We start from the raw sequence: 15,185 nt of genomic DNA, 5'->3' as shown, positions 1-15,185 counted from the left end.
ACTTTGTTTGGAAGTCCTTTAAATTAGAGAAGGGCATTTGCAGACTTCATTGGTCTGAGAGAATTGCTACATAAAAGAAGGAGCAGCAGCTTACGTAGCAATAAAAGTTCATTGAGAGTGATGTCACCAAATTCAGAAGTAAACCTGTGATCAACATGTGCTTTAGAAATAACATGTAACATCAACAACATGATCAAGATGAAGGGAAAAATATATATATCATTTTCCTAGCCATACTTCAAATGTTTTTGACAGAACTTCTTCATAGTTGTCTTCCATAGAGTATTTCAACTTTGTTTTCTTAGGGGAGACAGAGAATAAGCAAGCAGTAGTGTTTCACACTTCAGTCACAGAAATTAAAATATTTCAGAAGAGAAAAATGTAATGGTAAAACCATAAAAGGTGTTAAGAATCTCACAAATGCATATAGTCACAGCTGCTGTTTTCTATTTCTCTCTAAATTTTAGTTGACGCTATTCTACTCAAAAGGCTTTTGTCCTACCAAGTACACAGGGAGAAATTTTATACAAATCGCACCAAAATATCATAAAAGAAGTTTACCACTACACAAAAACAAAACTGGAAGACTGAAAGAGTGGCCAAGTTCAGAGAAAAGGTCATTAATCACCTTTTTGGTATGCAATGCAGTACAAGTAACACTTAAAGGAACAAAAAGTTCCATTTCAGAATGTTTATTTCCAGAAACTCTGGATAAAATAGCCATTAATTGCAGTGTGACAATTTCAAGCTCATTAGTGAAAAAGGTAAATTAATGTTATTTTTTTTGTCTCAACTCCCAGAGCTGAATCTTTGACAACTGCACTACATTTCAAGTTCAATGCAATCAGTAAATAAATCAGACAACTGTTACATATTATTCATTTTGTGTGTGTGTATGCTCAAGTGCATGTTACACATTAAGATTTCACAAATTAGTTATTGAATTTTTATTTGCTTTTCCCTCAGTGCCTGTCAGATGTACAAAATACCAGCAGTTTTCTTAGCTTACACATTCCTATGCTTGTCCTTTCTCCAGGGTTTGAAAGACCATCAAGATAGTTTTCTTTCTCTAGCCCAAGTCATTTGCTATGTTGAAGCTATACATGTGGTAAAAGAGCAGTTTTCTGTGCTTCAGAGAATTGGAGTTTGAATTTTTCAGCTTTGTAATCCCAAATTTGCATCTGGACTTTCAACAGTCTTAATTACCGATTTGACAAGAGATTGTAAGGAAAATAAAAATTGGGATAAGTCCTGGTGCTTCTTTTCCCTGCACCTTGTGTCTGAGCTGGCACGTTCTCTCTGACTGCATGTGGCAGGACTAGCGCCCTGCTTTCCATGAAGAAGGAACTGGATATCAAACGTGGTTGTTCTCAGATAAAGGAGAACTGGCCACAGCACACAACTGCAACACAAATACTCCACAGAGTGAATTTTGATACCAGTTCATATTATTTAGGTCTCAGTTCAAGTAATAATTCAGACACACCCTTAACAGTTAGCAAGTGAATTGTCCCAGCACCACTCAAGTTCTTCCAGCTGGGCATAAGCTTAGCAAGAACCTGGGATATCTGCTGTGATATTCCCTGATTGCCAGGATTTTGAACTCTTCACACAAAAGGATCCTCAAGAAATTCTTTTTCAGTGGAGAGTTCAAGCAGACCCTAAGCACATTCCTAATCCCTTTGGGTAGATTCAGATTCCAATAAACAAACACGGAAACTGTTCAAGTGCCCTGCTGAATCATGGCCTAAACACAATAGGATTGATCATTAAATACTATAGGCTGGTAGACAGATAGAAACAGAGAGAGAGAAAATAGTTGGCTAAGGTTGGATGCTTTAGCCTGAAAAGCTTCACGAAGCATTAGAAAAGTAGACAATATATCTCTTTTTTTTTTTGTTGTCTTAGAAAAATCCACAGTACCAGAAGTCTGAAAGCATATTCTCAGGTGGACTATTTAAACAAAAAAAAAAAAAAAAGAAAAAAGAAAAGTATTTTGGCTTGTTTCCAAAGACAGTTTACATATTATGGAATGAGGAATACATCAAAGCCCTGATAATAACAAATGAAGGGGGGAAATCTTCATTTTACCTATTATTCTTTTTCAGAGAAAAATCTTCTAGAGCTGTCTAGAGTGCTATTGTTTTATATACTAACTTTCACCTTTCCAGCTCATAAGCCTGAAGCTTACAAAGACTGATATCCTAGTGGGATGGGTCAGATCAACAGCAATCAGTCTTCTTTTTCCCTAAATGGTTAGTAATGAAAATCAAACCATCTTCTTCTCTCAAATGTGATAGCTACCTAAGGGCTCTCAATCCATGGCTAACAGGAGGAAGCACAGATTGTACAATGAATAAATTGCTCTAATCCTTTAATTGCCTTTCTCAGAGATTAATCAATTCTTGTATTGAAAAACTAATTTGTGAATAAGGATGAGAAAAGAGTATAGGGACAGTGTGTCATTAAAATTTTCAGCAATACCTGTAACAGAGTTCTCTTTTCCAGTGCACAAACATTCTTCATTTTAACATTCATGTAAATATTTTTTAATGGTTATTTCTAAGATGTTTGAGGTGATGTACATAACCAGTGCAGTTCTGCCACTGCCAGCAGACCACATACTTACTGACTCACTCAAGAATTTCCTCAGCATGAAAAAGCCTGGAAGGGAAAGTTGCTATAGCCGGACAAGCCCATGGAATGGTGTGTGTTGAGGGTGAGGATAATGAAGCACTAGCAAGCCAGCATCACTGCACAGTTCTGACAAATAAGCAATAGCAGATCCTGATCTCAGTTTACCTTTACATGCCAGGCTAAAAGATGGCAGTACACACACAGGTTTATGTGAACACCACATGCTCCTGATTAGCAGTATCTCTGAGAGGGCCAGGGGATGCAGCTGGGGCTGGTAACAGCTTCACTCATTCAATTTTAATTGACTTCTGCGCATTCGTCAGATCCCTAAGAGCTGCCTTCCTTCTGTTTTAACTTGTGCCAAAAGCTGAACTGGTCCCATTAACCACAGGGAACAAGCAAGCAAGAAGTACTGATCAGCTACAGGTACAGAACAAAGTCTATATTGCTGTTTGAATTACATTTTAGATACAATCTGTACTGAATTTCAAGATCATAGACCAATGATCACAGTTCAAGCTGCAAACCCAGTGAAATTAAACTCTATTCACACCATTATACATTAAAGCAAGCTTTGATTCAGAATCCTTTTTCTTAATTTTCATCTTCCCTGTTTGTATTCAGTGTACAAACACCTGTCTTTGAAAATCCTAAGAAAATTCCCATATGATTCAGTAGGATCAAGACTATACCATTAGCTGTTTACTGAACAAATACTGATACAGTGTTCAAACAGTATGCAATCAATCAAAATACTCAAAACCAAACAAAAAATGTGTGACAATAATATTTTATGTTTTTCACTTTCTGTAATGGTAAGAAATGACTTCAGTGAAAGCTTGAGTAAAATGGGTCCAGACATACATATATGATTTCTTTTGTAACTCTTTTTAAAGTATGTATAAATAATTGGTGACAATAAATGACAGACAGCATCACTGTTGAAAAAACAATTTATAAATCTTACCTCTGCTTTTATTTTATTGTCTCCGAAACAGAGATGTTGTAAGTAGGCTGCAGCATTGGACTGTACAGAGGGAAACTGATGCTGTAACATTTGTATAACTTCTGGAAGCTCTGGATCTCGCCATCCGAACTCTCTGTGCAAAAACAAACAAGAAAGTTTCATCAAAAATTCTGCTATTAGTGGATAAATGTGGCAACAGTTAGGCCAACAAAGAAGAACGATCTATCTAAGTAAAATATTTTTTCCCATTATTCTCAAAGCAAACATTAAATCAAATATGAAGCTATTTTTCATTCTAAACTGTACTTCTCTGAAAAAAAAAGAAAGGTAATATAAAGTATAATTACAGTAAATAACTTTATGGAAATAGGTCTTCAACTGCTAAAGTTTCCTAAATTAAAATGGCTATGTGAAATCTTAATATAAGAAAAGAAAGAAGATACATGGTTATACTGTTATACTTTCTTTATTAAAATGAAAATAGGGAGGTTAGAATCAGAAACACAAATGCTTTGCTATGAAATGCTAGTTTGTCAAAAAATCCTTTTTACTTATTGCAATCTTTATTTGATAAAAAGTACTATCTCGTATAGAAAGCAATGACCTAATTTGTCTTTTAGTTTTTTTTTTCCAGATACGTTCCATGCTCAACGTAAAACTATACAGTTCTGGCCCTGCTTGAGCAGAGGCTTGGACCAGATGACCTCCAGAGGTCCCTTCCAACCTCAGCCCTTCTGTGATTCTGTAATTTAACAATTATACAACGTACACTTTTACATCAGAGTACTTTTAAATCTTCATTCACACTACTCAATCTGAAGCAGCTAGCAGATACAAAGACTTGGTTTTTGCACTTTTCTTTAATCCAATGAAGCACGAAACACCATTAGTATCAAACGAAACAACGGAATCCAAATATGTTGAACAAATCTCAGCAGGTATTCTGCAGCTTCCAGAACTGAACTTAAAATCAATCTGTCACTTCAGGTAAATTTTTCTCCTCTGTGTTTAAGGGTAAAATCATTCATGAATATGGCTTTGGACTCTCTGTCCCAAGAGCCAGACATGTACACAGTCACTCTGCAGGAGATACTTAACTCTCACATGCCTTTTCCCAAAGAGCTAATTTTTTGTGCCATATAAATATTTTCACCATCTTCCATCTAATGCTACATGCACCAGCTAATAGAGGGAAATTAGAGGGAAGAGGTGACTTGTGGAAAAGCTCGTAGGTTCTCTGTTGCAGTTACCATGGTCACCTGGGGGTTCATTGCCAAAAAAACCCACAAGAGCTCTTGCAGAGTCAAGGTATAATATCTGAAAAAATATTCCTTACAATTAGCTTCCTTCAGAAATTATGGGGATTCTGCTGCATTGAGGCCAAGTGTTTGTACGTCACTGGGACAATTCATCTGTGTGAGTAATGCTTACAGTAGCTCTACAGTCTGTCTCAAGTAAAATCAGGCATCACACTGCAAGTACAACAGGTCTCCAAGACACATCAGTGAAAGACTAATTTTACAATAATAATTATTTACTACAGAACAGAGGTATTGTCTGTTTTCTTCTCATATGGGACATTTGCCAGATTGAGAGTTGTCATTACAGTTGTATCTTTATGAAGATCCAGAATATAAACAGGTGATGTAAAAAAACACACTCAGAATTTCATCGCCTATTTCTCTTCTGACAAAACAGATGTTAACTCATTAATATTAAATTTCACACTAAGTGTTTAATGCAAAGAAACCATGAAGATGTAATAACAAATTACATCTGGACTATTCCAATGAATCTTCAGATGACATAGACTGTTGGGAAGCTTCTACAAGAAACTTTTTGCATATGTTCAGAAAGAATATATTTTGAAAAGTCAGACAACACTGTAAAGAGTATCAGGGACGGCTAGAAACTTCATTAGCCAAAGATGGCAAACACCACATTTTCTGTGTATATCAGCTTACCATGACTCTGTTAACAGGTGAAAAGGAAGTGATTCTTTAGTTAAGCACTTACTTCTGTTTAAGAATGGGCAGTACAAACCCATAAACAAATTATAAATTAACAGAGGTGGCAGAAACAATGTTATCTAACGTGCTTCCTTCCTGTCGTACTTGCTTTCTTACAGTTAACCATGTTAACACATGTTAACATGTTCTTCAGACACATTAGACCTGTCTCCTACATACATGACTCTCAGCCAACCAAAGTCATCTTCCAGAAAATATTTAAGGAAAAAAAAAAATTAAAACCCCCAACCAGCTAACCTTATTGAGGACAAATTAATTATCCCAGCTTCACTTCTAATTTATTCTGATTTTCCATCCTAGATGCCAAGTGCAGGTGCTGATGTTTTGGAGAGGATACAAAATACCAGAAGAAAACAGCTTGTATGACAAGACAACAAGAGGGAACACTTGAAATGAGTTGTTTTACACCAAGTAGCTATACTTCAAAGTGCTGGAACTTCTATCACCAAATTCTCTCCCACAGGAAATTTCCACCATACTAATATGTGTATTACTTGAACAGAAAAGAAACAAAAAGGCTGTTATTTAGAGCAGTACACCATGGAGCACGACAACCAGGTCAGGTTCTTCTTCCTCTTGTCCTTGAATCCAGGCCAGAAAAGGCAATGAGGGAGCAAAAGGAAAAGGTCCCTTCATGTAAGGTACAGTTAATTCTTCTGATGAACTTGCAGTCTTGACATGGTATTTACACATGAAAACAAGGCTGTGCCTACTTTTCCCCTCTGATCTCCCAGAAGAAAGGTTAGCAAATAAGTGATGTACCAATACTTGTTGGAAATGGTTGTGTGTACATTGGACATAAGTAGAAAATTAATTCAGAAAATAAACCCTTAGCAAGGAATACTGAGTTTGTCACGTAACCAGTTTTAGAAGAGATAATGAACAAAGCAGGGAAAAAAAAGTTTAAAAATTTAGCCTCAGTATGCACTGTCATTTCAAGCAGATGGTCTCTAAGATGATTATATTTTTGGTAGTTTCTAAATGAAATACAGTAGCTATATAAAACAAACAAAAACTTCTGTCAACAGTTAAGGCTGCTTGAATAATTGTGGTAATTTTAGCAGCCTTCAGGGCATGAAGGACTAGTTTCCAGGGGTTTAAATTTTTTATTTGTTTTATACAAGTCTCTTATAGGTGGAAAAAAAAAGTAACCTAGAGAAAGAGAGGACTTTCTTTTTTTTTAGAACAGCAAGCTTGCAGCTCTATTAACATTTACTTGAAAAATTTAAATATTGATTATTTTGTTTTTAGTTTGGCTTAATTAAGAAAAGTTAGGAAGGCTACTTCATGAAGTCAATTGGTAGAAGTCTTGAGAAGGGAAGAGGACTGGAATTTCTTGAAGACAAAGGCACAGAACTATCTGGAACATTTTGCATAGATATGGGGGAATTTTTGAGCCGTGGCTCCAAGCACACCTATATGACAAAAAAACACATATGAAAATAGAGAGCCAAACAAAAAGTAAGGAAAAAAAAAACAAACCTAGGAAGGAAGGAAGGCATGTTGAAAAAGTCAAGAGCTGGAATAAACTGGGTTGCACCCTGGAAAGGTAATTGAAATTAGATAGAAAAGTATCTTTTACTGCCTACCAATAAAAAGCAGTAGTAGGGTCAGTACTTGATGAAGATAAGGGTCAGATTAAGGAAGGGAGAAGGATAATGAAAATCAAATCTACTTCCACTTCTGTTAAACATCTGATACCGTGCCACAAGGAAATCAGTAAAACTGGCAACATATGAGGATCTACTCTGCAGTAAAATTATAAATTAAATTAAGCAAAACTTGAAACTGTATTAAAGATCCTAAAGAAACACCAGCAAACGCTGTGCCCTTTATTAGCATCCCCATGCTTACAAAATTTGAGTGAGGAGATCCACAGATGGTGAAACAAGCCAGAAGGCTGGAGTAAATCTGAGGAGGTGCGTGGTACGCAGTTTTTGAGAATGCTCTCAAATAGTATCTGTGTAGTTGATCCAAAAATGAAGAGTAAGCTAGCATCTGTACTTTCAAGCTCTTCTGCTATCGCCCTTGGAATACTCACACTAAGCTGTTCAGGTCAGCTAAAGGCTTCTAGTGGTGGTGGTGTGGGTTTTTCCACAAGAGAATCACAGCTGTGCAAGAACTTCACAGCTTCATCTGGAAAGCAGCATTTGCTGTGCACTCCAAATATTTCGGCAGCTCCTAAAAGTGCATTATTTCCAGGAAGCGTCCTCATTTGAGGAGACTGACCAAAGCACGTCAAGGTGTTCTACCTTCTCCTTTGATGGAAACTGTGCTCTAGGAATATAGTATTGATCTCATTTTCAATCCTGGAGAAGGTTTCTGCTTGAAGTGGTGACTAACTAAGGCAGAGGTTCCATGGGTTACAGCAGGCTACTGTTCCAGAGGTGGAAGAGGACCCAAAGGGGAATACTGAGTTATATGTAAGTTGGCAATATGTATGCCTAGAATATCACGATAGGCTACACTTTATCTGTGAAAAACTGAGGAGAATCAAAAGGAGCTGGGCATGAGACATAACAACTCTGAAACTGAGCAGCAGAAGCAGTAGCACCAAGAATTCCAAACTCACTTGGGTACAGCGAGTATTGCATCAAAACCAATTCCTGCTCCTGTCACTGTATCGCATACACATCTCAGAAAGTAAAGGAGATGTAGATTTAGGAGAGATTGTTAGTAACCCAGCTGAGCACACTGGCTATGTGGGATCACTTAAAGGTGCTGCTAAATACAGAGTATGTACTGCATCTGAATATTTGCTTGAATTATGCCGGAATTTTCTTTTTCCACTACTGCACATGCTAATGACACACAGAAAAGCAAAATTAAAATTTCTGCTACATCTATATCTGCACTGATTCTAAAAAGGCTACAAAATAAGTTTTAAAAGCATAGGTCTCTAGTTGGTAACTAAGGATACCAGTTGTTTCTACACAGCACTGGAGAAGCAGATGTGATGGCTCTGTCTACTCTCCATCCATTGGTCACAGTGAATCTCATGAGAGCTTGGGTTCTTATTTCTGATTTACATTATTAGAGCAGAACATTCACATCTGATCAAGCAGTTGGCACAGGCAAGCAGTGACACCCAGAGCTATTCCCGTCTCAGCAGCATTCCCCAGAGGCAGCACTGTGAAGATGCCTGTTATAAAGAACCATATGCTTGACAAAGACTGAACTACCACCAAACATTTATTAAAGAAAGAGAAAGCACAATTTTTAGATCTATTTCTTACAAAAATGTATGTTTAAACCAGACTGGTTGGTATGTGCCTGCCTGTCTTAATATGCATGAGTGTATGTGAGACAGTCTTCACTAGCGAAGGAGACGTTTTCATATGTGAAGTGCTCAATGCTCAAAGGCAAAGACAATACAATCTGAACTAAGGATAATCTGTCAGAGATTTCTAACTCATATACATTGTGGCATTGCTAATGCCAGTCTACAAGACTTTTTGCTGAACTCTGAACTACAGGTATATACCATTCTGTTTGCTTTTCCCCTCTCCTCCCAAAAATTCAATAAAGGCTGAAAATCTCTTTTGCCTGGTTTCTGAAAGGAGAGCTGTGAGAATGGTTTTCTGGTAGTACTAGGAAAAAAAACAAGCTACATGTAGTTTAGGATCAAACAGAAGGAGAACTAATCAAGAGCCAAGAGAAGATCAAAGAAAGAACTACCTCCCATGTTTAAAGTGAGAAATTTACTTCTATTAAAAGTATTTGGAAGGGAATATACCAATACTACAGGAATCTCTAAGGACTTTATCTTAGTACATTCAAAAAAAAAACAGAGACAAGATGTTAAAACTTAACTGGCTTAGCCCTGCTCAGGACCAAGCTACACAGTCTCTCACTCACTCCTCCACCCTCCAAGGGAATGGGGGAGAGATAATATAAGAAAAAAACCTCGAGGTTTGAGATAAGGACAGGGAGAGATCATTCAAGTTACTGTTATGGGCAAAACAGACTTGACTTAGGGAAAACGATTTTTTATTATTATTATTATTACTATTACTTATTATTATTAAAACCAAAGCAGGATACTGAGAAAGAGAACAAAGCAACTTTCCCCCACCCCTTCTTCTTCTCCAGCTTGACTTCATTTCAATTATCTCTACCCTCCTTCCTCCCCCTGAGTGGCACAGGAGGGAAAAGGGAATGGAGGTTGCGGTCAGTTCATCACTGGTCACTTTATGCCACTCCTTCCTCCTCGGTGGAAGAACTCTTCACATTCCTCCCCTGCTCCATTGTGGGATCCCTCCCACAGGCTACAGTCCTTCATGAACTGCTCCAGCGTGGGTCATTTTTCCAGGGAGTGCAGTCCCTCAGGAACAGGCTGCCCCAGCACAGGCCCTCCAAGGGCCACAGCCTCCTTCAGGCATCTGCCTGCTCTGCCACGCGGTCCTCCACGGGCTGCAGGTGGATCTCTGCTCCTCCGTGGGCCTCCATAGGCTGCAGGGGGACAGCCGGCCTCACCATGGGCTGCACCACAGGCTGCAGGGGAATCTCTGCCGGGAGCAGCATTACTCCTCCCCCTCCTTCTTCACCAACCTTGGTGTCTGCAGCCATTCCCCTCACAATAAAAAATTCTTCGCAACAGGCTGGCAGATGCCTCTCAGGTTCTCTTCACACCTCATCTCCTCTCCACTTCTTGCAGCCAGGACGGGCCGAGTTGGGCTCAGATGGCCGCCTGGTGGGAGGCCAGAGGATGAGGACAAGGCCCACAAGGCTCGTGCCTCCCCCTCTCTGCCCCCACTTCAGCTTCTTCACATCTCTTTTTTTTTTGTTTTCCTCTTCTTAAATACATTATCGCAGAGGCGTTATCACGGAACATTCTGCTACCAGTTAGCTCAGCCTTGGCCAGCAGCGGGTCCGCCCTAGGCCCGACTGAGTCCACTGGACAAACGGGAAACAATTTCTAGCAGCTTCTTGCAGAAGCTACCACCGTGCCCCGCCCCCCCCCCCCCCCGCCTCAACTAAACAAAACCAACACACTGGTAAAAAAAAACCCCAAAATACCTAAACAAAACCCATAGACAGGGGATTAATATAATGTAATATATGTATATATATGTATATATGTAATATAAAGAGGAAGAAGCCATCTAACATCTTGTTCCCTCATTTTCTTTCTGTGAGTCTGTGACAATTGGTCAAACAAAAGCGCACACATACTCATTACACTTAATTTATTTAGAGTTAAACTTGAAGGATTTCCTTAAAATATTTTCCCTTTTTCAAACACCACCATATGCAAGCACATACATATACACAGATTTTTCAGTCCGGTCTGGATGATCTGCTACAGTTAAAGAGGAGGCAGAACTACTATATTTGCTTTGAAAATGTAACACATGACTATTGGGTACCTTTAGCACACAATTGTAGGAAATATACAGAGATGTCAATCTCTGTTCCACTCACCTTGGAATAACCTCAAAATTCTTCACTATATTGTCTCCTCTAGTCAAACTTGGCTGAAGAAGTGTATAACAACAAGCAAGATCACAGTCATCTTCAGCTCCACGCTGATAAAAACAACATACATCCACAAGATGTAGTAACAGCAGGTTTGGGCCTAACACAAACCCCTTAGGGCAGCAATGAACTGTAAGCAGAGAGCTCCCTCTACTTCTATTTTGTCCTTTCAAGAAAGATGAACCAAACCTAGAGTACTGGAAAAGTTAGGAACAAAATAATCGGATACAGGCTAAATTCGGAAGCATCAGAGGTAAGGATAGAGCAAAGGCACCATAGATGTATCTTCTATGAATAAAAAGTGTAAGTTCTAATGAAACAAAGAAATCCATCTACGTTATTATTTATTCCAACCTGAAAACTGCAGCCTGTGTGGGGTGTTCCATATGACTGATGCAAATGCAGCCAGTGTCACACAATCAGAGTAAATGTACGCATCTCACCAAACCTGCAACTCTTGAATGTCACAAATCTTCACCATTTCCTTCCTTCTCTAATGGAGTTCTTAACACTTTCTGAAGAGCTGCTGTTGTTAGAGCAGAGTGCTTGCCAAAAGGCTTTGTAACATTAAAAAGTGACTGCAATAACTTCTTCATTGCCGGGTTGCTTAATTTTTTTTAATATATGCACAACTGTAAATTTGATTTGCCGGCAAAAAACTGTACAATTGGTATAAATTGAATCAGAAAGAGGAGGAAGCATTTCACCACAGACTCTAATGACACTTGAGCTACGGGAAAAGTTGATTTCAGAGCTTGTCAGCACTTGAGTAGGCAAACATTTGAAAGATACGCTTGGCCCAACAGATACTGATTTTCATTTGAGTAACACATCCAACCTACTAACCCAGGTATACTGTGACCTGTTAGTATACGCAGTGTTAGGACACTGTCTGCCATACCTGGGTCCACCTTACTGGATCAATAATTTCCCTGATGCAAATGGGCAACACTTTGCATTCCGGCAATGTACCATGTAAATATTTATGTGTATAATACATGAGCAGTCAACAACATTTGACTGCACTTCAATACGTACTTTCTTTTTAGTTAAGCATGTAGCTTACATCTTCCCTACATTTCAAATTTAGCACAGTTGAATGTAAAACAGCTGTACAAACATTCGGCAATCCTGCCGAAAACCTGGATGCTGCTCTTGGGCTATGACATTTCCCTTGTTTTATGCTTCGATGTGGTCTCAACTACAACCAATATGCAGTAGTGCTTACACAGATTCATCACAAATACAATTTTTGCAATGTATTTGTGTCTACTAATGAGGTGCAGAGGAGGATGTGCTGTGGCAGGTGTACAGGATTCCTGCTCAGCTCTGCCATGAAGTGATGGAGATGTTCAGCATGTCCCAGGTCCTGAATAGATCTCAGGGCTAATCTAGCACTTTAAAAAATCACCTCTCTGATACAGCAAAGGGCTAAAACTGAGTTGCACAACACAAAATATACCCTCTTGCAGTTCTGCCTTTGCATCCTTTATATGTTCTCTGATAAGGCACCACTCTTCTGTTTTTACATTAATATCTGCCACTTAGATTTTAAAATACAAAAACCGTAAGAAGTGGGCTTGTGAAGAGCCAAGATGAGAATTATCTCAATGTAACAAAAACAATCCGGAGCTGAACTGTCTATTCCTGAATATTTTAATTTAAGAGCAAAAGATCTGAAAGATGACACAGCTGACTAAAGATTATCTGATGACACTGGTCCACGGGTAGTATTTACAGCTCTAGGTTACTGCCTCCAATACCACACAATCACACTCAAAGGTAAAAGACTTACCAGCTCAAGGTTACTCTGACTTAATTTACAAATCTCTTTTTAATTGAAATATATGTATGAACTTTAATGGAATAATATTTCACGCTATCGGTACTGACCTATAAACATTTAATACACTTGCTCCCAATGAGGGAGCTTTTAAGAAAAAAGTTGCCTGAGTCCTGAGGTAGCTATACCCTGCCGTGGCTGGTATGTTATCTCTTCTCTAGACTGTGGGGTAACGCGCAGAGAAAAATTAGGGACTTCAGTGTTTTAGAATATCTTTAGTTTTGCCATTTTTACTGTTTGTTTTGTTTATTTATTTATTTATTTTGTTGTTGTTAGAAAGTAGTATTCATCTTTTGGGGCTGCTGAGCTGAAACAGTCTTGAAAATCTTGTTTTCTCTCTTCCTCTCCAGGCGTTTGCACATACAGGGACTGCTTCTGCAAAGGTGAGCATGAAACAATTTAGGTAAGCTATCAAGATGTCTTTAAGCTGCCTAATGTATCTTCTTTCTCCCTGAAATGCATAACATTTTTCTGACCCCCTACTACAGAAAGGTCTTACAGTAGCTTAATACATTGCAGCTGTGAAAATATGCCAAGTTAACTCTTCCCCGAGAGACCAGTTTACGTTTGCTTCTCTGTCTACAGGAGTTCACACTTCACACAGAAGATTTCATAAGACTGTGAAATGTCATTCACTGGCTGAACAGCTCTTACAGATGTGGATATGCTTTCCTCATGGATCAGAAAGGTGGAAACACAGACAGGAGATTAAAACAGTAGACAGACCTAAGGGATCCCAGCCTTGACTGTGTCATTGACTTACTTTGTCAGACACAGTCATTTACTTTAATGCCTTTCTCTGAGGTTTGATAGATTTGCTGTCTCTGGGGACCTGTAAATCAAAATTATCTCATTTTCTAGAACTAGTGTTCCCATTCAGAAGCTCTTAAGCCTTTCTGTACTTCAACAACAGGACAAAAAAGCTTATGAGGTCCTGCTCCCATTTGGCCATGTAGAAACACATGCTTTCCAAAGAACAAATGCTACTTCACAAAATCCTGTTTTTCCTATGAAAATGGGAGGAATACTTTAGAGAGACATTTATTTTATTTCCCCACATGCAAAAAGACACGCAACCATTGTAGCTATAAAAAAGAGAGTAAAAAGCAGCAGGAACAATTTAGCATTAGCCTAACAGCACCAATGTTAACCACTCAAACCATGCTCCTCTGCAGGAGAGGAAGCTGGCACACACAACACACCTGAAAGCCTCAGAGCATCTATGTTATTTTTCAACATAACTACTACCACAGAAGTTCCCAAAAGGTTTGGGGGCACTCCACCTCCCTCTAGTCGAAGCTTTTAATGTCATATTATTAAGCACAATGAGTTTCATGATAACTGATGTGACAACACATGGACTGTCTCTCACAGTTGCTTTGTTTGATCAAGCTTCTGGCCCCAGCACAACCTCCGAGTTGCATGGCAGCGAGAGGAGAACTGCTTCTACCCTTCTCCAGGAGGGATGATGGAAAATCAAGCCTTTTCAGGTTTGAGGAAATAAAAAAGCAATCAAACTGGATGTATCCCTCCTAATTGCAAATAAAAAGCATGGGCAGATCGACATTTGGGTAACCTGCAGCCTGCCATGGGAAAGGAGGGAGCATTACAACCAGAAACTGAGTATTTTCTATATGTGCAAACAGCAGACGACAGGAAATGCAACAGTGCGTACAGTTCAGCACAGGCTGTAGAAATACTTTTTACAGCGGAGATGAGGGCAAGGAAAGGGTGCCAATCTGAAGTATTAGAAAGTATTAATCCTAGATATCTTGTGATATCTCAGTCCTTAGTGATTACTCCATCGAGTGCATTATTTACTGACTGTGTCGCTGCATGGCAGCAACTCTCACGTTATATCCACACATACATGGCATCATTCTTATCTGCCAAATGCTTTGCAGTACTCCCTGTCTTTCTGAGCACAGTAAACTCTTCAAAGTAGACAATTTTTTTGATGCTTAAATAATTAATATTAAACAATAAAACTTAAAGGTGACTCAAAATATCATACAAATTGATAAGGTCCTGAATTTGCCCTGAAGTACTCAAACACCAAGCCTGTAAAGCTAAGAGAAAAACCCACATAAATTTCTAATACCAAATTAGAAAAAAATAGCACAACAAACTGTTCTCATTTTCTTTCCTTACAACTAGGCTCCTATTCAACCTTTTTGAGAAGCAGAACTAATTCTGTTCATTAAACTTGCAAGCTGTACAATTCTGTAAA

At 38.6% G+C, this 15,185-nt stretch overlaps 1 protein-coding gene across 9 annotated transcripts in view; it reads right to left on the bottom strand.

The window, feature by feature from the left end:
* The window catches only part of CTNND2 (catenin delta 2), a 676,745-nt gene that overhangs the window by 173,337 nt on the left and 488,223 nt on the right, over positions 1-15,185 (bottom strand). For all 9 annotated transcript variants that reach the window (XM_086740367.1, XM_086740369.1, XM_086740370.1 and 6 more), the window contains one exon: positions 3,605-3,737. In XM_086740367.1, the coding sequence (XP_086596493.1) occupies positions 3,605-3,737 (133 nt within the window). The remainder of the gene's footprint in view (positions 1-3,604; positions 3,738-15,185) is intronic.

The sequence above is a fragment of the Chlamydotis macqueenii genome, chromosome 2 (genome assembly GCF_036417535.1).
Source record: "Chlamydotis macqueenii isolate bChlMac1 chromosome 2, bChlMac1.mat, whole genome shotgun sequence".
Taxonomy (NCBI): Eukaryota; Metazoa; Chordata; class Aves; order Otidiformes; family Otididae; genus Chlamydotis; species Chlamydotis macqueenii.
Note: the sequence above shows the minus strand (reverse complement) of the source record. Positions and strands in the feature narration are given on the sequence as shown.